This window comes from Sminthopsis crassicaudata, chromosome 6 (assembly GCF_048593235.1).
Source record: "Sminthopsis crassicaudata isolate SCR6 chromosome 6, ASM4859323v1, whole genome shotgun sequence".
Lineage (NCBI taxonomy): Eukaryota > Metazoa > Chordata > Mammalia > Dasyuromorphia > Dasyuridae > Sminthopsis > Sminthopsis crassicaudata.
Window position 1 is genome coordinate 162,482,577 of NC_133622.1, and position 23,607 is coordinate 162,506,183.

A 23,607-nucleotide genomic window follows, 5' to 3' on the forward strand; every position below is an offset into this window, starting at 1 on the left:
AAGTGGCAGACTATATTCCACAAAACCTTTTTTTGGTGTTTTGTGAAGCTATAGTTGTACTGAGTTTCACAGAGGTAAAATTTTCATCACATGTAAGAAATAGTTTGTTTACAGAGTAGTACAAAAGTTGGAATGGTCTGTTAGCAATCAGCAAGCATTTATTAGGTATGTACTATTGTGCCAGACACTGAGAATGCCAAGACAAAACTTTTGTTCACTGCTCCTTAAGGAGCATACATTCTTTGGGAAACTGGGGGAGTGGAAATTGGAGAGACATTTACATTATCTAGACATGCATGGGATAAGAATAAATGCTGGAAGACCTGAGCAGTGGAGGGAACTAGGAAAAACTTCCTGTGGAAAAGTGGCACTTGAACTAGATCTTGAATCTTAGAATTTGATGGTCAGATGAGGAGAGATTTTTAGAGAAGGAGGGACAGCTAGAGTAAAAGGCACAGAAAAGAGGGTTAAATTTCCTACTGGAGGAACAGTAAGTAGTGCCAGTATAGCTAGGCAAGAATCCATAAGAAAAGGAGTAAGTAATGTGGGAAAGATGAGGTTGTGAAAAGCTTTGAATGTTAAGTAGAGATGTTTACATTTTTCTTAGAGATAGTGGAAACTCACAATAGTTTGAAAGAAACAGGCCTGAGATGGAGCCTTTGGAGACATCCAAGGTTAGTGGGTATGACCTGGATAAAGATTAGGCAAAGAAGACTGAAGAGTCAAGGCAAATAGGAGAACCAGGAGAGCAATGTCCTGAAACCCAGAGAGGAAATAATATCCAGGAGGAGGTGCTTAATAGGTCTAAGGTTGCCAGAAATCAAGAATGATGAAGACTGAAAAAACGCATTAGAATTGGCAGATAAGGGGTTTATTGGTAATTTTGGAGAGAGCTGTTTCAGTTGAATGACGAGGTCAGATGTGAAATCATATTGCAAAGGAGAAATGAAAGGAAAGTAGAGACACCCAAGTATGGATTTTTTTTTTTTCAAGTGGGGAAAAGGAGGAATAATTCAAGTTTTTTTGTTTTTTAAATTTGGAAGAGATGAACATCTCAATGAACATTGAACATTGCACATTGAGTGCTGAGGAGCTTGTAGATGGGGAATATTTTAACAATAAGAAGTTAGTACTTAGAAGATTGGGTGAAGAACTAGCCTTAGCTAAGTGGCTGTGCTTCTTGTTTGATCATTTTCAGTCAAGTCTGATTCTTTATGACCCTACTTGGCATTTCTTGGCAAAGATAACTGGAGTGTTTAGCCTTTTCCTTCTCCAGCTCATTTTACAGATGAGAAACAGATAAACAGGATTAAATGACTAGTCCAAGATCACACAACTAGTGTGTGAAACCAGATTTGAATTCAGGATGATGAGTTTTCCTGACTCTGAGCTTAGAATTCTATCCACTATGCTACCTAGATGCTTCCACAATCATAGTAGGTTCCCCTTAATATAATTTTTCAAGTAGTTGATGATGCTGTGGAAAGTATTCTAGGGTTACTCATAGTGTCAGAGATCTTCTTCATCTTTGGATTTAATTATCTTTGAAAAGCTTACCAAATTGGAAGTTACTGTTCTAGACTATACAGAAAGAGACAGCTTTTGGAAGTTACTGCTTCAAAGTATATTTAAAGAGATAGCTGTGCTGCTCAAAGTGTTGGGCTTAAAGAGTTAGCAAAAACTGAATTCAAATCCTGCCTCCCACTTTCTATCTTTGTGACCCCAAATTGTTCATTAAGCTCAGTAAAATAGGGATAATAGCAACACTCATGCAACTTTTGTGAAGCACTTTGCAAATTTTAGTATCATCATTATTGTTCTAGTTACATTCTACTAGTTATGTGACTTTGGTCAGGTCACATAATGTTGGATCTGTGAAACCATTAAAAATTTTATTTATAGTTCAACTAGAAGTAAGTAGATTACACTATCACTTCCTTTTTCTCCAGTGTAATACAAGAGGGTTAGAGTAGATGAACACTAGACTTGAATGAGGAAAACCTTTAATCTTTGAATCCTGCTTCAGTCACTCACTAATACTGTATGATCCTGGGCATCCATTTTATTTTAGCATCAGTTTATTTTTAAAATTGGGGTAATAATAGAACCTGACTCAGTGAATTCAGAGAAGTTAATACCTATAAAAAACTGCAAAATTTATAAATGTTCTATAAGCAAAGCCTGGGTATAAAGGGTATTGGTAAAACCTCCATGTTGACAAAGTGGCTCTTTCTCAGATCTAAGCCACTGGAAGCTGGGCCAGGCTCAGAGAAATACCTTCTAGATTGCCAAAAAGAAGATGGGAGTTTCTCCATTCTTAATTAATATCCTGGAATGCATCTCCTTTGTATCTGAGGTACCAAGAGTCTGGAAACTAAATGTGTATTCTGTTTATTAAGAGGAATATTACTGCACTCCCCACTCCTGCCAGCATAATATAGATGTACATTTACATATAAACATGTAAGTGCTTTTTAAAAATGGTCTGTTATGTCATTTACTTTAGCATTTTATATTTAAGCCAAATATTAAGCAGCTTGCCCTGATATAGGAGATTGTTGCCAGGAAAGCCTTTAATTTTGGGGGGCTTTTTTTTTTCTCGTTTAGTAGAAAATTTATTTAGAAATGACTTTTTGAAATTTCTGTTAAGGTCATTAAGGTCGTGATTTTATAAATGTAAAAAACTTTTTCAGGGATAATTTTCTTTTGTTTCTCTTTCTGTCTACTTTTTTGGTACTTTAAGAGCTCCTTCAAATATCCAACAAGGGTGGATAAGTATAGGAAAAGGAGATAAAAAAATAAAACCAATTGCCATTGTTAATTAATTTATTTACCATTCTCCACTTTCAAAGATTTTTTTTGGGTGGGGGGGAGAAGATGATGAGGGAGATTTTGCAACTATTGGCTAAATTGAGGAGGAGGAGATTTCACTAATTCAAAGATAGACAGTTTTATAATTAGTAGAATTCTCATAATTGAAATGCCTTTGTATGTCTATTTGTACATGCTTGTGTTTCACAGTTAGCTCTGATTATCAATTCTTTTGATGATTTAGAGTAAACTTTTAAATCCCAGTTCAATTTATTCCCCAGCTTCTTTTGTGAAGATGTATGTGGTACTGGGTACCACAGTTGTTCAGTAATTTCAGTTGTCTGATTGTTTACACACAATTTTGTTTTCATGTTGTTGAGTCAATTTGAGGTTAAGTAACTTGCTCAGGGTCACACAGCTAGGATATATAAAGTGTCTGAGACCTGATTTGAACTCGGGTCTTCCTGACTTTGGAACCAGTGCTCTATCCATTGTGTCATCTAGCTGCCCTCTTTGGGTTTTTCTTACAAAGATAGTGGAATACAATACCATATAACGCCTCTCAGATTGACTAAAATGACAGGAAAAGATAATAATAAATGTGGGAGATGATTTGGGGAAACTGGGATACTAATGCATCATTGGTGGAATTGTGAACTGATCTAATCATTCTGGAGAACAATTTGGAACTATTCCCAAAGGGCTATGCATAACCTTTGATCCAGCAGTGTCTCTACTGAGTCTGTATCCCAAAGGGATCATAATAGAGGGGAAAACTTCTATATGTGCAAAAATGTTTGTAGCAACCCTTTTTGTAGTGGAAAGGAACTGAAAGTTGAGGAATGGCTGAATAAATTGTGGTAAATGAATGTAATGGAATATTATTGTTCTGTAAGAAATGATGAATAGGATTTTTCAGAAAAACCTATTAAGACTTATGTTAACTGATGCTGAATAGAGTGGGTAGAATTGAGAGAATATTGTCCATAGAAGATTTATGTGATGATCAAAAGTAATAGACTTGATTTTTGTTTCAAGAATGAGATGATTCAAGGCAAATCCAATACACTTGGAATGGAAAGTGTCAGCTACATGCAGAGAGAAAACTGGAGACTGAATGTGGATCAAAGTGAAGTATTTTAAATAAGCTTTTTTTTTTCTCCTTTTTTGTGTTTTTTCTTTTTTGATCTAATTGTGTGTGTGTGTGGTGTGTGTAGCATGTTGAATATGAAAATATATTTATATATTAAATATATATAATAATAATATAAAATATAATAAATATATAATATAATATATTATATATAATATTATATAATAATATAATAAATATAAATATATTTATTATATTATTATTATTTATATTTATTATATTATATTTATTAATATTTTATTTATAATTTATTAATATATTTATTATATTATATATTATAAATATATTTAGAGGAATTCCACATATTTTATCTATATCAGATTGCTGTCTTGAGGTAGGGGGAGGGAAAGGAAAGGGAGAAAAATTTAGAACATAGGGTTTTGCAAAGGTGAATGTTGTAAAAACTATTTTTGCATGTATTTGGAAAAATGAAATACTAATTTAAAAAGGGGGAAAAAAGCCATGGTATTTAAAATTCAAATATAAATGAATCTAACCTATCTACTAGCTTATTGTTTATGCTAAATAAATATGCTGTAACTAATATGCTGCTAATTACATTTTAGCTTGTGTGTTAAATTTAGCCTTTTGGCCTTATTAGAACTGCTAAATAGGGGTAATTTGGGAAGCTGAATTTTAAATGGTTTGTGGTGGCCAGTATAGAGTCTGACCTTTGGAGGCAAAAAAGCAGAGGTAGTATTGATACAATATCAATTTTATTTCTTGTAGTATTATTTAAGGATTCATAGATAAAGGCCTGAAAGGACTTGAGGAATTATTACTTATTTCTACCTTCTCTCCCTTACAGAAACTTTATGCACAAAGTCACACAGGTAGTGTCAGAGGCAGGATTTGACATCCAAAGTCTAGGTTCCGAGAGATAGTGTACTATATTAATACATGAGAACTAATGAACATATTTCTCATTATACTGTAGTTGCTTTTGATTCTATTTGGAAATTTGCTTTGATCGAAGAACTGTATTTTTTCCAGTATAAATCAAATACTTTTTAAATATTTGCTATATTTAGCATACAGGTGATAGGGAATTCAAAAGAATTGTGTAGCCTTTGTTCATAAGAAGCTTAACATTTCAGAGGCACAGTGAAGATGAGAGGTTTGAGGGTTTTTTTTTTTTTTTTTTAATTTTTTTTCCTTTTTTTTTGCTGAGGCAATTGGGGTTAAGTGACTTGCCCTGGGTCACACAGCTAGGAAGTATTGAGTGTCTGAAGCTAGATTTAAACCCAGGTCCTCCTGACTTCAGGGCTCTATCCACTGTTGCCCCTTGAGTCATTTATTTAGAGGTGATCTTTAAAGTCATGGTTGGGTCTAAACTTAGCTTTATAGAGGGAATAAAAGAAGTTCCAACAAAGGTGATTAAATTGGCCTTGTTACATCATGAATGGAGGAATAAGAGGTTTTTTGCTGATGGAGAATGTTGTAAACTAAGAAAATGCCATTCAGGGTTTATTTGGCTACTTTTAAGAAAAAAGTTTTAGGTAAATGGTTAAGGGGAAGATTGCAGGGTTTGGAGAATAGCCTGGGTATGAAATGGACTTGGGTGAAAACCACAGGAGAGGAGAACAATGTAGGGAGTAGTATAAAGTTAAGTGAAAAATTACTTGTTCAAGAGTGGAGAAATATGAGCATGTTTGAAGGAGGCTGGCAAGGAACTTTTGCAGAGAGAATAACTGGAGAGGCAACTAAATAGCTGCCCCTGAGAATACTGTGGAGCAGGGTTCTTAACTGGGGACTTGGAGCTTAAAAAGTTTTTTTATACTTGTATCCTACTTTAATTGGGTTCTTTTGTAATCTCTCTCACCTTCATTTTGACACACACACACACACACACACACACACACACACACACACAGAGTTTATCTGACTATCAGTTTCCAAGACAAGTTTTAAAAGCTCTACCATAGAGTACCATTTTGAGTTATAAAGAAAGCTTTAGGGTACAAGTGAACTTAGGTAGAATCTGTATATGCTTAACTTTAAAATTAAAACATTGTATGCAAGTGTGTAAAGGAAAAATTGTTTTTATTTATTTCATTTAAATATGATCTTTTGTTAATCGATAAATAGATCTAGAAAGATTATATGCAAAATGAGTAAAGCATTGTAAATGACAAAACCATAAAAATGAAATCCTGTGCCCTGAAGAAGGGATGAGAACATGCATTTCCCCTTTTTTGCAGAGGAAATGTTGTAGCTATACTGTCAGAATTGATGTATTGGCTGGTTTTGTTGAAATTCTTTCTCTTAAAACATTTTTGGTTATAAGGAATAGTTTTGTTGAAGGAGAGAGAGATACAATAAAAAATGTTATGTGAAAAATAAAGATCAATTACAAAAACTTAAAAGATGTAGAAAGGGAAAAACTGTCCTGCAAATTCTTGATAATTTCTGTTTCTTTTAATTTATAATATTCCTGTCCATTCCTGTACCACAGTAGTTCCGAAATTGACTGATAGTAATTTTTGCTTCAACTTTTTTTTCCTACAACAAAAACATGTTTTTTATTAGTAATTTGGTATTTATGGTACCTTTCTATGTTAGAAGTCTTTAAGGTTTATTAACTAACAGGATTGCAAAATCAAAGGGTATGGACACTTGAGCCACTTAAAAAAAAATTCCATATTGTTTTCAAATGATTGGACTAATTCTCATTTCCATACTATATCCCCATTTTTTCTCTAGTTGTGTTTGGGATTATTTATGTTTCTTTTTGCTTATGACTTGTAGCAGCCTTTTATGTGATGGTTAGTTATTTGCAGTTTTGAGAATCATTTATTAAAATTCTTTGGGTACTTATCTGTTGGTAAATGTCTCTGATCTTATGTATTTGTCAAATTCTTGGCTGTTAAACCCTTGACAATCATATCCCTTAATCTTGATCGTTAGAATTTTATCAGAGATAAAAAAAAAAGTTAATATTATTGACATTTCATTTCAGTCAAAAAGACTGTTATGTGCCAGACTATATTGCTATATTTTACTATACAACTACATTAGAAATAAAGGAAAAGTTGAAAACAATCTCTGCCATCAAATTTAATTTAAATTCTTTAATTGCATTGAATTTATTTTTAAACCCCCCCCCCCAAATTTATGTGCTAATACTTTAAAGGCTTCAGTGCATAGATTTTTATAAATAACAATGATCTAAATTAAATGTTGCTGCAGGACAGAGGATGAAACTTCTATAGTTGCAGCTTTCTGTAAAGGAAGATGTTTCTTGGATACTGTATCACAGTCTTATGTTACACGGTATCAGGGCTGTTAGATACCCTGAAAACATTTGCATTCTGAACCATAACCAAGACACTATTTTAATTTGTTTTTTGCCCTTTTTTAACTTTTGGAAAAGATAGCTTAGTTAAATAAGATGGAGAAAATTACTTATAGCATATAGAACAAGAGAAGTGATAAGAAACTATTTAAAAGAATGTATATTGAGCACTTTCCTGAAGTATATACAGTCTGTAAACTTGGGTTTGTCTTTTCAGATTTTCTTAAAATATCCTCCTCTTGTCTCTCTTCTTTCTTATTGTCAAACGGTGAACATTGTGCTCTTTTTTCTTCCTATCATATGGTGTCTATACAGTTTAGCAAATACTAAATTATATTTGAAAAGTTCTTAGGCCCTCATAAAGCAGATTTGAGGAGTAATTCATTGGGTAATCTGTACTTAAAATGAAGAATCAATGACTTTATTCTAATTCTTTGGAAATTGTACAGTTAAATATTGCTAAGAATATATGTGGACTTAACTTTTAGTAATTAAAAATGAATTTTCATTAATTTCTTCTTATTGCAGTAGCTTTAGATACTTTACCATTACTTCCACACAAAATACTTCACATTTACTCTAGGGTGCAGAACACTAGGCCTTGAGCTGAAAATAGTCTTCACCTTCAGATAAAATGGTTCAAGTTCTAACTGTTGTCTTGAGTGACTGCTTCAGTCATCTGTAAAATGAGAAGTTTGGATCAAATTATTGGGTTGATTCAGCTCTTAACATTCTGTGATTCCAAGGGTGGGATGGTAAAAGAGAAAAAAAGTAAAATTCAGCAACAGCTCTTGATAATTTTTTAGGGAAGGTTTGAGTTCAGAAGGACTTTGGAAAAAAAAGTTTTCCTATTTTTATTATCCTTTCCCCTCTATTTTTTTTGAGGGGGATTATTGGTTTTCTTCACTACAGTTCAATATGAGTATAAATCACTCTTAAGTTTTTATAAAAGCCAGATTTGAGGGGAAATTACATTCTGCTTTTGGACTAGGCAAATATCTGTGGCCTTGCATGCTACTAGTCATGCCTTTTTAAAATACACACCCCCCCACACACACACATAGAGGGTAGCTAGTTGGTGTAATGGATAGAACACCAGAGCTGAAGTCAGGAGGAACTGAGTTCAAATTTGATCTTACACATGTAACACTTCTGGCTGCGTGACTCTGGGCAAGTCACTTAACCCCAATTGTCTCAGAAAGTACACATGCGTGTGCATGCACACCACCTATATGTGTGCAAATTCATTCAGACTATGATAAGTGTATGTTCCTTTGAGCTGTCTTAAATTTTGGTTCCCAAAGAAGTCAGATATAAAAAGAATAAAAGTTTTGGAGTTGAAATGGACATGACTGGAAATATGACCAAATTATATAAAAAGAATAAAAGTTTTGGAGTTGAAATGGACATGACTGGAAATATGACCAAATTGATATTAAAAAAAAAAAATTTGATACAAGTAGCCATTCAGTCTCTGAATACTTCCAATTATATTGTCTCTAGAGCTAGATATGAAGTATGTTGAAAATCAAGAAAATATCCAAGAAAACACAGCCCTATAGATGAGATTTGAAGTTAGCAGATGTTTAACCTTTAGAAGTGACTTACAGAGATAAATATGACCATCACTGTACTGCTGAAATATTTAAAATCTCTTGTAGGAGAGGTATTAGATGTATTGTGCTTGACTTCAAAGGGAAAAGAAGTATTTACTGTATGCCTACATTATGCTAGGTATTGGAAACACAAAGACAAGAGGGAAAATAGTTTTTACCTTCAGGGAGCATACTTTTTGTTAGAAACATGTGAACAATTAAATAATAAGTACAGGTTATATGAAAAATAATTTTGGGGGTGGAGTGGGAGCACTGATAACAATGAGAGAAAGACCAAACTTTTTGTGGCACATGAGCTGTTTTGAAGGGAAATAAGGATTCTAGGGATAGGAGGAAGGGATCCCTTTCCAAGATTGTGAGATAGCTTGTGCAAAAAGGCTTAGGGGTGGGATATTGAATCATAGACTTATGAACAATAAGAAATATCTAGAGCGATAGATTGGAATAATATTGTGAAAGGATTTAAGTATCTAATTGGGATTTGTATTTTATGTTTAAGGCAATAGAAAGCCCAATGGAACTTCTAGGAGTGACATTTAACGCTAGGCTATAGAAATAAAACACCAATTTTTCCCAGAATGAATTGAAGGAAGGCCTTGCAGATAGGAGGACCAATTAGGAGGCTGTTTCAGTGGTCTAACAGAGAGATGTTAAGAGCCCAAAGTACTGTGAAATAGATGTATATATTTGTCCAATGATTGTTAGGAATTGTGAGAAGGAGCAAAGAGTAGAAAATGATTTGTAGATTGCAAATCTGGGTGACTTGGCTAATGCTAGTGCCTTGAACACAAATAGGGAGTTAGAAAGAAGCATGAATTCTGGGAATAATGATAACCTTCTGTTGAACATGTTGAATTTCAGATTTCTGTAGAATATTCATTCCCAGATATTTTTTATATTGAGCCAAAATTTGCTTACTTGTCATTGTAAATCTTTGATCCTAGTTTTCCTCTTTGGAGCTAGGCATAATAAAGCTAATCTTGATCCTCTTCTACAGAACATTTCAAATATTTCAGCAGCAGGGTGGTTATTTATCCTTGTCAACTTCTCTTAAGGTTAAAAATCCTTAATTCTAAGCCTCATCTAAAGAGTTTTGAGTTTTGTGTTTCCTGTTTTTCTGGTCACCCTATTAGATGCTTTCCTGATTGTTAACATCCTTCTAAAAACTATAGAAAAATATTTCAAAATATAGTTAAAACCATGTTTTTCATTCTGGTCACAATTATTAACATTCCCATATATTTAGTGCTGTAATTTTGCCTCTGTATCCTTTTTTATATCTTGCTTGATATTTATAATTGGGTACATGAAACAGTTATCTCTGAATCTATGATTATAACATGCATGGAAGAAAGCTAGAATATGCACTGTTACAAATATAATTTTTACATTCAACAAATCAATACAGTAGTGTCTTGTTTTCTCTGTAATTTGTATCCAGAAGATGGTTTGCCATAAAATATAGTTAGCAAAAACCTGTTTTCTTTTCAAAATTCAAAAGGAATTGTTTGGTATGTTGATAGTTCTCATGTCTTTATAGAGGGCATTTTGAAAAGGAATCCAAATAGATAGATGGTGAGGTCTTTCTGATGCTTCTATTGAACTGGCTGCATTAAACTGCAAGTATTGTCAAGCTTGATAAATAAGAATCCATAATTAACCACATAACTAACCACAGAGGAAAACCAAGTGGATAAAGAAAGTCTATTGACCTATACTATGATATTTGAATTGATGTACAATTTGTAGATTTTGTCACATATTTATTCTGGACAGACTGCACTTGGGTCCAAAATCATATAGATGGAAGAGAGTTATCTGGATTGACTTTAGTGAATTGAAGAGCCCTTTTGAATGATTACTAACTTTTCTCTTGGACCAAACTTTATTATTATATTTAGAGTAACTTCATTTTTACCTTGGTGTTTGTCCTTGTTCAGGTTATTTCACTTAATTCATACATATCTTCATATGATTCTCTGCATTTGTACTTGTTATTTCTTGCAGCACAGTGGCATTTTTCACATGTGCTTTGCTACATTTTACTATTCATTAGAATGGCAACCTTCTTTGTTTCCAGTTTTTGTGTCATAAAGAAAAGTACTTTTTAGTACTGGTATTCTTCTGGTCAAGTTATGCATACTCAAAACATGAAATAACATAATTTCCAAGGAATTAAAGTTGCAATTTAGCCAAAGGGAATAGAAAATCATAGAACTTGATAGTTGATAGAGCACCATATAGTTAAGTCTCTACATGAAAAGGAATTCCCACTAGAATATACTTAATAAGCACTAGAATAGCTCCTCTTGAAGATCTGCAAGAAACAGGAACTCACCACCTCTCAAGGAATCCCCATCCTGATTTTGGGTAGCTTTAGTTTTTCTTGGTATCAAGCTTACATTGACTTCTTTGCTATTTTCATTTGTTCTTCCTCATTCTGTCTTCAAGGATCAAACAGATCAAAAAAAAAAAGGATCAAAAAGATTCAAAAACAATTCAAAAAACAGATTCAAAAAAAAAAGATTCAAAAACAATTCAAAAAAAAAAAAAGGATCAAAAACAGATCAAAAAAAAAAAGGATCAAAAAGATTCAAACAATTTGAATCTTTCAGCAGCTGGGTGGTACAGTGGTAGGCCTGGAGTTAGGAAAACCTGAGTTTAGATTTGGTTTTGGACACAACTGTATAACCCAGGATAAGTCACTTCAACTTTAAGAGAGAATATAATAGCATCTATCTTCCAAGGAGGATCAAATGAGATATTTGTAACAGTACTGAGCACAGTGCTTGCTTGGCACACAGTAAGTGCTATATAAATGCTTATTTTCTTCTCTCCCATTGTCTTCTTTCATATTAACAACCTTTCAAATACTTGAAGATTTGTCATGCATGCGTTGTCTTCTCCAGACTAAACATAGTTACTTATGTAACTTGGGCTCAAGGCTCTTTACTATTTACTATTTCGGTTATTCTTCTCTGGAAAATTCAGTTTAATAATGTTTTAAAACCAAAATGCAGAGAATTGAAACGTAACGTTCTAAATGAGGTCTGAAGAGAGCAGAGTGTACAATATGTCCATCACCTCTATTTCCTGAAAACTGGTGTACCTTTTAGTGGTGCTCAAGTTTGCATTAGCTTTCTTGCTAATGCATCACACTGCTGACTCATTGAACTTGCAGTCCACTAAAAACAACTCTCTAGACATTTGTCTTACTCTCTAAGCCAGCTTTATGCTAGTAAAATTATTATTTTGTATTCAAATGCAAGACATTTATCTGTAGAACTTTCTTAGATTCAGTCTATTATTCTAGCCTGTGAAAGCTATTTTAAAAAGTTGCTGTTGCGAAGTCTTAAATCATTTTGCACCTAATTCTCCCTTTTTCCCCCCAGAGCCAAATCAGGATATTGCAATATTCTAGGGTCATTATTTGAACACAATAGCCATCATTATGAAGTATGTAATTTTTAGACACGCTGTTAATAAAAATGTTTCAGTGAATAAATAAAACATTTGCTGCCATCAGACCAACAATACTTTCAGAAAAAAGTTTTTCTTGGATTACTTTTTTCAGATTGTAGGGGTTTGTACAAAGAGTCTACTTAAAAGGAGCAGCACCTAAGCAAGATAAGTTTTATGCTTTGTGATGCAAGTAAAATTCTATTTAAAATGTAGGCTTTGAAAAAGGGGTTTCCAAGGATGGGAACCCCAAATTTGGGAATTTTAGAGTAGAGGATGGTTCTAAATAGGAAAAGAGATAGTTAATGTTGTTGAGTTGGGAAATAGAGGTGAATGTGGGAAGTTATAATACAGTTTGACTCAGCTACAGATTAGGGAACAGGTTACTGAGGACTGGTGAAAATATGAATATTTGTCTTTCATTAGAGGCTTAGGACAGTACTCTTTCATTCTTATTCTTCATCTGTGATTTTTAAAATATTTTGTGTCATGTGCTCTGGTAAAGAAACTTTTGCTAAAAGTTTAGTTGAATGCAAGTCTTTTAAAAGCACTTTATATTTGTAAATCTCTGTGCTAGGTTCTAGGATTGAAAAACAGTTTTAACCCTCTAAGAAGTTAAACTTAAAAATTTTAAAAAGGTAGGGTGTGTGTATACATAGGTATATATTTCAAAGATCTATAAGATATGGAAGAAAACTTTTAATGTAGGGAATCAGAAAAAGTTTCATATGAGAGGCAAATATGATGGTTTAAGATAGGGTTTTTTAAACTTTTCCCATCATAATCCCTTTTTTCACTGAAATTTTTATGTGACCCTGGGTATATAGATATATAATATAGTTATAGAAGCTTACTTATAAGTCATGATTTTGTGATGGCCCACATTCAATTACAAGACCCCATAAGTGCTCATGATCCACAATTTAAAAAGTGTCAGTGAACTAAACATTTTTTAAGGTCCCTTCTTGATTTAAATCTGAGGCTCTCCTATCCTTTATTAATCATATCCCTTCCCCTTCCTCCCACCTCCCCATTCCTCTTAAGCTTTATGTTGTTTATCTGTGGTCTATATGCATTGTCTCCACTCAGCAGATTATAGATTTAGATGGAAAGCACTTTAGTTTATCTTTAATTCAGGGATTCTTCACCCTTTTTTGTGCCCTTTTCAGAATAAAGTTTAAACAAAATTAAATTCATAGATACATAAATAGAAACTAAGTTACACAGAAATATTCTCTCTCTCCCTCCCTCCTTTCCGTCCTCCCTCTGCACTTTAAAGTTCACAGGCCTTAGGTTTTACAAACTCCTTACCTTGATGTATATGGCTCTCCAGAGTCTGGCCACAGCATGACTTCTTGACCTTATTTAGCACTTTGTAAATTTCAGCCAAACTGAATTATCTCATTTTGTATCCTTGTATCACATCACATAGTTCCTGGTTTCTGCCTATTAAAATCTTTTTATCTCTCCTTTCAGAACTAGCTAGGTGCTTCTTATCATGTTAAACTTTACTGATTTGTTTCTATTCTTCCCTTTTCTTTCTCTGCTCCCCAGGCTCTCCCACTTCCATTCCTACCCCCTCCATTTCTGTTTATAGAGCCAGAGGCTGACTTTCTATTTAGCATCTGCTTGGGATTCCAGTGATAGAGCCCACTTCATTTTTTGTTTTGCTCTTTCAAGAAAAGTATTGATGCTTTTTGTTTTCATATCACAATAATTTATGTAACACTGCCTCACTGAATTATCTCTTGAAACAAATAGTTAAGAAAAATCAAGGCTAAGATGTCAGGAAAAGATACCGAAATGTTGAAGGGGAAGTGGGGTAACTGGACACATGCATTTTTGATGAGGTGGTGAAATAATCCTATCATTCTGGAAAGTAATGGAACTATACCCAAAGGGTTATTAAACTGCATACCCTTTGATCTAGCAGTGTCACTACTGGGTCTGTATCCCAGAGAGATCATAAAAGAGGAAAAAAGGATCCACAAGTGCAAAAATGTTTGTAGCAGCCCTTTTTGTAGTGCAAATTGAGTAAAAAAAGATGCTTATCAGTTGGGGAATGACTGAATATGGACTTAGCTCTTCTGGGAAATGGGACACTTCAAGACAATTCCAGTAAACTTGGGATAGAAAATGTCATCTGCATCTAGAGAGAGAACTATGGACACTGAATATGGGTTGAAGCAGAGTATTTTTATCTTTGTTTGTTTCTTAGATTTTTTTTTTCCTTTTGGTGTGACTTTTCTTGTACAACATGGCAAATATGGAAAGAATTATAGTTAGTTAACCTAAAAAAAAGCCCAAAAATCAACTTAGCAACCAATCTCACATTATATATAATTTGTACTCTCAAATCCCTCCCCTCCTTTGTCAGAAGGACATCATATGTTTCATTGTATGTTCTTGATAGAGACTGATCACTTCAACTACTGGAGTTCTACAACTCTAGGAATATTTTATATACATTGTGTGTGTTTTCCTGGTTCTGTTTACTGCATTACTTCACACAAATTCTCATTTTTCTCTGAATTACTCATTCACTTATTTGCAATAAAATTACATTGCCATTATATGTTAAAATTTGTTCAGCCAAAAAATGCAGCTATGAATATTTTGCTATGCTTTTGCTTAGTAGTAAATTTTCTGAGTCAAAGAGTATGGGAGTAGTATTTAATAACACCCCACTCAAAATATCAAATCATTTCCAGACCATTTGGATCAATTCATGGCTTTACAAATAAGTATAATAAAATACTTTCCACAGTCTCTTTCAACATTAACTATTTTCTGTAATCTTTGTCACTTTAGATATAAAGTAAAATCTCATTCATGTTTTAATTTGCTTTTCTTCTTTTAATTATTTTGATTATTTTTTTGTGATCATTGACATTTTGAAGTTCTTTGATAATTCATATTTTTGGATCACTAGGTGTGCTTTACTTTTGATAATGTGTTTGTGTCTAGTTTGTATTTTTTTGAAAGTTCTAATCATTAAAATTCTCATTTCTAGAAATCTTCCTTTCTTTAACTTTGCATCATTGTGTTTCTAGTTCTACCCTCTTGAATAACACAGAATAAACTTAAAGGCACCTGATAGCCCTCCAAATATTTGGCAACTTTGATGTATGCTTTTGATGTTTCTCCTTTCCTTCTTAAATATTCCTGATGTCATCTGTCTTTCATGTGACATTGTTTCCAGACTTTTGACATTAAGATTATTCTTGAATGTTCTCTTTATCAGCTTCTTTAAATTAACCTCAAAATGAACTTTTATAGTCTGTAGGCAAAGTGTAACCTTTCTTGGTTTTCTTGTTAAGGTAAGGAGAGTCAGTAATATCTTTTTAAGGAGAGAGATAGATAGCTATGTTTGTAGGCAGCATAGAAGAGCCATTTGATAGGGAGTGATTAAAAATCAAAAAGTAGATTATAGAAGAGTCAGTCTGTCTATAAGACAAGGTAGGAGGGGATGAGATCCAAGTCTGCATGTCGATAGATTGACATTGAAAAGAAGACACTTCTTCAAGCAATATAGATATAAAAGAGGAGAGAGGGGAAATTAACAAGTTTTGTGAGTGAATAGGGGAGAAAGAGGGAGTTCTTGGTAAATTCAATTTTTTATTTTTTTTTTAAGCTGTCAATCAGTAAGCATTCATTTATTTAATTTTTTTTATTATAGCTTCTTATTTACAAGTTATATGCATGGGTAATTTTACAGCATTGACAATTGCCAAACCTTTTGTTCCAATTTTTCCTTTCCTTCCTCCCACCCCCTCCCTCAGATGGCAGGTTGACCAATACATGTTAAATATGTTAAAGTATAAATTAAATACAATATATGTATACATGTCCAAACAGTTATTTTGCTGTTCAAAAAGGATCGGACTTTGAAATAGTGTATTAATTAGCCTGTGAAGGAAATAAAAAATGCAGGCGGACAAAGGTAGAGGGATTGGGAATTCTATTTAGTGGTTCATAGTCATCTCCCAGAGTTCTTTCGTTGGGTATAGCTGGTGAGTTCATTACTGCTCTATTGGAACTGATTTGGTTCATCTCATTGTTGAAGAAATCCATCAGAATTGATCATCATATAGCATTATTATTGAAGTGTATAATGATCTCCTGGTCCTGCTCATTTCACTCAGCATTAGTTCATGTAAGTTTCTCCAGGCCTCTCTGAAATCATCCTGTTGGTCATTTCTTACAGAACAACAATATTCTATAATATTCATATACCACAGTTTATTCAGCCATTCTCCAATTGATGGGCATCCACTCAGTTTCCAGTTTCTAGACACTACAAAGAGGGCTGCCGCAAACATTCTTGCACATACAGGTCCCTTTCCCTTCTTTAATATCTCTTTGGGATATAAGCCCAGTAGTAACACTGCTGGATCAAAGGGTAATGCACAGTTTGATAATTTTTTGAGCATAGTTCCAAATCGCTCTCCAGAATGTTTGGATGTATTCACAATTCCACCAACAATATATCAGTGTCCCTGTTTTCCCACATCCCTTTCAACATTGTTCATTATCTTTCCCTGTCATTCTAGCCAATCGACTTCAATTTTTTCAGTGAAATATAAAGTAAGAATCCAGGTGAGATTTTGTAGTGGACCCAGTCTATAATTTTGTGCTTTTTCTACAACTCTTCATCAGTAAGTGAATAGGAACAGTGGAAGTAGATGTTGGGAATAATCTAAAGTTTGGGATTTGGCAAGATGTGAGCAATGAAAGGTCCTGAAGAGAAGTCAAAATAGAGATGGAGAAGCAAGATCCTTGGCTGACACATGGCTCCATGAGAAGGCTTTGGAGAGGAGATAGAATCCTGAGTCATCATAGAAAAATGTGCTTAAATGCTGGTTCATATCAGCTATATCAATCTGTACTATGTTTTAATTTGGGAAGATAGAAAAAGGGATATTTTATGGCTAAATTTAATTGCTGTACTTGATTTTTGTCCTTTTTCCTTTCTAATGACTTGCCTATTTGAATAATTTCTCCATATTATGTCACCTGTAGTGTCTGTCTTATTGAAAAGATAATTGCTTATATAGTTTTTTTTTTTTTTTCCTCTTACAGCATTTAACATTGCGCAGCAAAGAAATGGTGATGGAGAAGCCAAGTCCCCTGCTCGTCGGGCGGGAATTTGTGAGGCAGTACTATACTCTGTTGAATAAGGCCCCAGAATACTTGCACAGGTAATTAGAAAATTCAAAAAACAAAAAACGGTTTTATTGTGATCAGTATCATACAGATCATTATTTCTATTCATCCCTCTTTCTTTTTCCCTCATTCTTGACTGTAATTCCATGTAATACCTTAGTTTTTGTCCCATGATTTTATTTTTTATTCTAAATTCTATGGATCTTTGTTATTATATTAACACTAATCAAAATGCTTAATTTTCCACCCTTTTTTTGTTGTATGTATGAAAAAAAGACTGGGAGAAAAAAGTTTAGTACATAAAATCTTACGAAAATGAATGCTGAAAGTTATTTTTACATGTATTTGGAAAAAAATAAAATACTCTTAAGAAAAAAGAAGAAATAATGCCTTAAAACTTGGCTCAGTTAATCAAGAGTCTAGAGTCTAGTCTTTTATCTAAGGAAACAATGTGTACCTCAATAAGTTTTTTTAAAATGAACAAAGAATAATTAAAGAGTTAGGGCACCAGCAGATGAAGCTAGAAAGGTAATTTGGGATCAAGTTGTGAAGGCTTTAAAAACTGAACAGTTTGTGGTGTCATGGAGTCTCAATAGAAAATCTATTGGAATTTGAGTTGGAGACACTTAAGGAAAATCACTTTGGCAGCTGTGTGGAGGACTGCTATTACAGTCATCCTGGTGAGAAGGGATGAATGCTTAATTCTGGTGGTGATCGTGTCAAATAGATGGTGATAATAGGAGAAATGTAAACATACAACAATGGATTTGGATAGGGGATGGTGAGAGTAGAGTTGAGGATATAAACCTAGAAACTACAATCAGTAAGATGATATATTTTTATAGACGTGGGGAAGTTTTAAAAATTATTATAGTAATATTAATTAGGAAAATATAACAAAATTATACATGAAATTTATTTTTCCTTTTAAGGTTTAGGGTTAGGGACATTACTTGGATTTCATTTAGATAAGATGCTTCCAGTAAGGTACAGCTTAGCAATGCAAGTTGCTTAGAACACTGAGTGATTAAGCAATGGCCCATGCACCTATCAGAGATAGGACCTGATCCAGGTTTTTCTGGCTCCAGTGCCATCTCTGTCTATTACAATACTTTTAATTCAACATAACTTTAATTCAACAAAAGCTTTACTTTTCCTTTTGACTAGTTCTTTTCCTTATTAAAAAAAAGTGCTCAAATGACCCTTTTCCCCCCAAGGGATATTGCTAGTTTCCCTCTTTCCTCAAATTGGTACAGGTGAGTGGGGACCAAAATCTTTGATACAAATATGCATAGTCAGGCATTTAGCAGAAGTTAAGAATGAAGAACTAAAACCCTCAGAGTTACCAGTTAAGAGATTTTGGTAATTTTGGATAGTTTTTCAGTTAAGTGATGAGGTCAAAATCTAGATTGCAAAATGTTGAAAAGTAAGTGAGAAGAAAGGAAGCAGAAATTAGAAATATAGACTTCTTTTCTAGTAATACTTTGGCAGAGAAAGTTGGAAAGAATGATGTCTTAAGGGAAAGATAGGATCTATGTAGGTTTTATTAATACTATATTTTAAGATGGGGGAAACTTGGATATGGTTATTTTAATACTGGGGGGAAGAAATCAAATGAGAGATGCTGCAGTAGACAAGAAAACAATTTAGGGTCAATGAGCATATAAAAAGTTTGGCCTTAGCAAGAAAGGACTCCTCTTTATCACATACTGAGGGAAAAGAGGAGACAGTGAGGGATGATGATATCAAGGAGTTAAGTGATAAGAGGAGAGTAAGCTTAAGGGCAGTAGCTTCAATTTCCTTTGTCAAGAGGAGGCCTTTTTAGTGTTTATATATAATACACTAAATTTTTTGATTAACTTTTAATACTGCCATAGTATAATTTGAAAAGAGCATTTGATGAAAGCAGTAATAATTATTCAATTGTCTTTACAGGTTTTATGGTAGGAATTCTTCCTACGTTCATGGTGGAGTGGATGCAAGTGGGAAGCCCCAGGAAGCTGTGTATGGCCAAAATGTAGGTGAATTTTTTTCCCCTTGCCAAGGGATGTAGGTTGGAATGGCTAGAAAAAATGAAAACTAACATAGCACTTTAATGTTCAAAAGTATTTGCTCAGTATACTTAATGTTCCCAGTTCTATGCCAAGAGCTTTGAAGGTTTGAAGATTTGATCCTTATTCTGAAGCATAAACATTAGAATAAATAATGACAGTCACATAAGTTTAATTGAGAGTAGTGTGACATTCTACTTTCCACTGAAATTGGGTGTGGTAATAATGCCATAGGAATCAAAGGAGCAAAAGTTAATCACTTATGGTTATATTGTACATTATGATAGGTAGTTGAGTAGTATGGTAGGTAATTGTGAGCTTGAAATTAGGAGGATCAGAATTTAAATCCTGCCTTAAGACACTTGGATGATCCTGAGCAAGCACTTAACCTCTTTCGACCCCAACTTTAAACTAGGGTTAATAATAACCCTTTCCTCCCAAAATTGTTAGACTCAAATGAGAAACTATGTGAAGGTCTATTACTGCATTTTGTAATGAATAAAGACTGAAGAAGTGGGATTTCACCTGAGTCCTGAAAGGAGAATAGGGTTTGGATTCTGTGTCAGAATTAGCTTTGAAAAAAAAGGGACTGAATTAATATTGGCATGAAAATAAAAGTGAATGTGTTGGTGCCTGGTGGGTGAGGTGGTAAAGCTGAAACTGTTGGTAAGATTGGGCTTTGAATCAGATGTAATCGTTTGCTTAGAATTCACTTGGTTCTTTGGGTTAGTTTGTTTTTCATCTAGGGGAGTAATAACATAAGCAATGATTTTAGAGACATTTATATAGTGGAATTGATTTTGGGTTGGTGGGAGGTTATACAAAAAATAAATTGGTTTGGAAGTTGGGTAATTCAGGTCATAAATGATGGGTTGTATTAGGAAATAACAAATCAGCATTATATTTTTGATGTCTGTTTTAAAATCTTACTATAAATTTACCTTTAAATATCAGCAAAACTAAAGTTTGTTTAAATATCAGTTATTCCATCTCTTATCTCACAGGTTTCTTTGCTCACTTTTATAAATTTATTCTAATTGTAGCTGATGCATTCTTCAAATTTATGTTTTTCTAGATTTCATTTTAATTGTTCCATTATATTTGTTAATTGGTGTTGATTAGAAAGATTATCATCAAAGAGAGCTCCTTATATGGATGAAATCACAATTCTGAAACAAAATACCTCCAAACTTTAATAAGCCAGAATTTATTAAATAGTCTATTCCTTAAACATTTAGATTGTTTCCAGTTTCTTCTTTCTTTCTTTCCTTCCTTCCTTCCTTCCTTCCTTCCTTCCTTCTTTCCTGCCATTATAAATTATTCCACCTTATTCCCAATAGTGGATTATTGGATTAAAAGATATAATATTAAAAAAATTCATTATGCTACCACATTATTTTTCAAAATATTACACATATGAATGTATTTTTCCATTAGTACTAATTGCCTCTTGGCATTTTTGTTTCTCTTTTTAAAAGGATATTCACCATAAGGTATTGTCTCTGAAGTTCAGTGAGTGTCATACTAAGATTCGTCATGTGGATGCTCATGCAACCTTGAGTGATGGAGTAGTTGTGCAGGTCATGGGTTTGCTGTCCAATAGTGGACAACCAGACAGGAAATTTATGCAGACCTTTGTCCTGGCTCCTGAAGTAAGTTGTTTTTATTTTTATCAATATGGTGGTTGTAACTGTATGCTAGTTAAGCAAAAAAAAAAAAAAATCTCCTGATTGTTTAAATTTATATATTAAAGTAATAGGCTTATAGATTTAGAGTTCAAAGCCTTCATAGAATAGATGACCTTAGAGCCACCTGTTCCAATCCTCTCATTTTACAGATGAGGAAACAGAGGCCTTAGGAGATGAAGTAACTTGTCCAAGGTCATACAGGTAGTAAATACATTGTTAATTTTTAAAGGTATGTTTGGAGCCTCTTGATATAATTCATGACAGCTGTTGGTCTGTCAGTGTGGCTATTAAGAAGTTAGTATTTTATTTAAAATTAAATAGATCATTTTAAGTTTTCAGAAAATAATGCAGTGATTATTCTCCTTTATCTGTAACAATTATCTCTTCAAATAATGACCTTGTCCAGTAGGCTACTCATTCCTGGTATTTTTTTTTTTTACTCAAAGTCCTTGAATTCTATTTGTTTTGCCTTTGAAAATCTCCATCTAAGGGGAAGTGCTCCATAAATGATAACCAATTGAGTGCCCTAGGTTCTGTGAAAACATGGAATAGGCAAAAGAATGTAAAGACAAGATGCAGGAAATAATGTGGCTGTACACAGATGCTTGGGTGTCCCAGTGGTAGCTCAGATTATTAGCTAGTGCTATTTCAGTAGGGTTTAGTTATAATGGCTAAATGGCCCCAATTGTGAAAGAACTTGGAAGTAGAAGTTTTGTGATTCAACATATTAGGTATTTTGGATGATATAGTAGAAATAATTGACCATTGAAATTTTTTAAAATTGGTAATTGTCTTTGAAAGCGCAATTGTGTACATACATGGTTTCGAAATACATATTTGAATGTTGTACATGGTTATTGATGGATTTTCCCTCCTTTCCTGCAGGGATCTGTTCCAAATAAATTTTATGTTCATAATGACATGTTCCGCTATGAGGATGAAGTATTTTGTGATTCTGAACCTGAACTTGATGAAGGTAAAGGAAATTAGATCCTTATAACTTAATTACTTTTTTAAAATTGGGAAATACTCTTTTTCCTCCCTTTGCACATTCATAATCTTACTCTGTTAAAATCTTTTCAAACATAGCTTTGTTCACAAAAATGATTCTTCTTACCAGTATGGGATACAATTTGAAAATCTTATATTCTGAGTTATTTCCCTTTGTGAAAAGATGAGAAATTTGAGATGTTGCTGAGATGTTTGTTGATTAGCAGATGTTTCAAAAGCAGTCTTTTAAATTACTCATATCCTTCTCCTAAAAGTTAAAATTTGTGTTTTTCAAAATTTTCATATTAAGTTTCTTGAAGAGAGATATGCTATATTTTATATAATGTCTGTCAGAATCAGAAGAGGAAGTAGAAGAGGAACAGGAAGAACGGCAGCCATCCCCTGAACCTGTGCAAGAAAATGCCAACAGTGCTTACTATGAAACTCACCCTGTAACGTAAGAATGGTTCTAGTGTTGAGAAGTTAAATTGGATGTTGTTATATTGTTCCAAAGGGCATTTGTTTTTCTAGAAAAACCATGGAAATAGTAGGGGCAAATTAATTATATCACTTTGTTGAAAGCTTTTCTCTAGGTAATCAATCAGAGTTGATAGAATACTTACAATGTGCTAAGTACAATATGCAATCTTCTGTCCTTCTTAAGAGGAGTTGGTGTTGTTAATTTAATGCACAATCATTTTGATTTTTGTTAAACTTCAGGAAAAAAATACCATGGACACTGAATTTGCTATGTTTATGAAGTTTAGGAATTCACAATTGACACCCTGAACTAAAATCAGCGAAAAGGGGTGGGGCATTGTTACCATTATTTATTCTATGGCCCTTACTATTCTATATCTTCTTTCAAAATAATTATAAAACCCATTTACATATAATTAAATGCCCATGGGATTGAAGATTGAAAAATTGGAGTAATCTTTAATTTCAGCCAGTAGTTTCAATTAGATATTTGAGAGTGAACAAACTATCTTGTCATAGTAATGGAATAGAGGAGCCTTTGGAAGAATCTTCTCATGATCCTGAACCTGAGCCTGAATCTGAGACAAAAACGGAGGAATTGAAACCTCAAGTGGAGGAGAAGAACTTGGAAGAACTTGAGGAGAAGTCGGCTTCTCCACCTCCTGCAGAACCTGTTTCTCTGCCACAGGAACCACCAAAGGTTAGATTAAAGTGATCTTTTTGTAGATTTGTAGCACTAAATATTCCTACTCAGTGCAGTATATATGTTTGACTTTGCTTATTTTAAATAAGTTGAATATATTAAAATGCATAGTGGAATTCATGGATGACAGTTTTTATATCTCAAAGGTGCTGTTTGAGTTTTTTGAACTTAAATACCTGAACATAGATTTTCTTG

The 23,607-nt window shown here is 33.4% G+C and overlaps 1 protein-coding gene across 7 annotated transcripts in view; it reads left to right on the plus strand.

Moving 5' to 3' along the window:
• G3BP2 (G3BP stress granule assembly factor 2) overlaps window positions 1–23,607 on the plus strand; it is a 37,263-nt gene that overhangs the window by 3,571 nt on the left and 10,085 nt on the right. For 4 of the 7 annotated variants that reach the window (XM_074272765.1, XM_074272768.1, XM_074272767.1 and 1 more), the window contains exons 2-7: window positions 17,417–17,535; window positions 19,436–19,517; window positions 21,030–21,203; window positions 22,125–22,215; window positions 22,584–22,686; window positions 23,229–23,409. In XM_074272765.1, the coding sequence (XP_074128866.1) occupies window positions 17,441–17,535; window positions 19,436–19,517; window positions 21,030–21,203; window positions 22,125–22,215; window positions 22,584–22,686; window positions 23,229–23,409 (726 nt within the window). In that variant the 5' untranslated portion in view covers window positions 17,417–17,440. The remainder of the gene's footprint in view (window positions 1–17,416; window positions 17,536–19,435; window positions 19,518–21,029; window positions 21,204–22,124; window positions 22,216–22,583; window positions 22,687–23,228; window positions 23,410–23,607) is intronic. The other 3 variants (XM_074272766.1, XM_074272769.1, XM_074272764.1) reach the window with 1 other exon arrangement.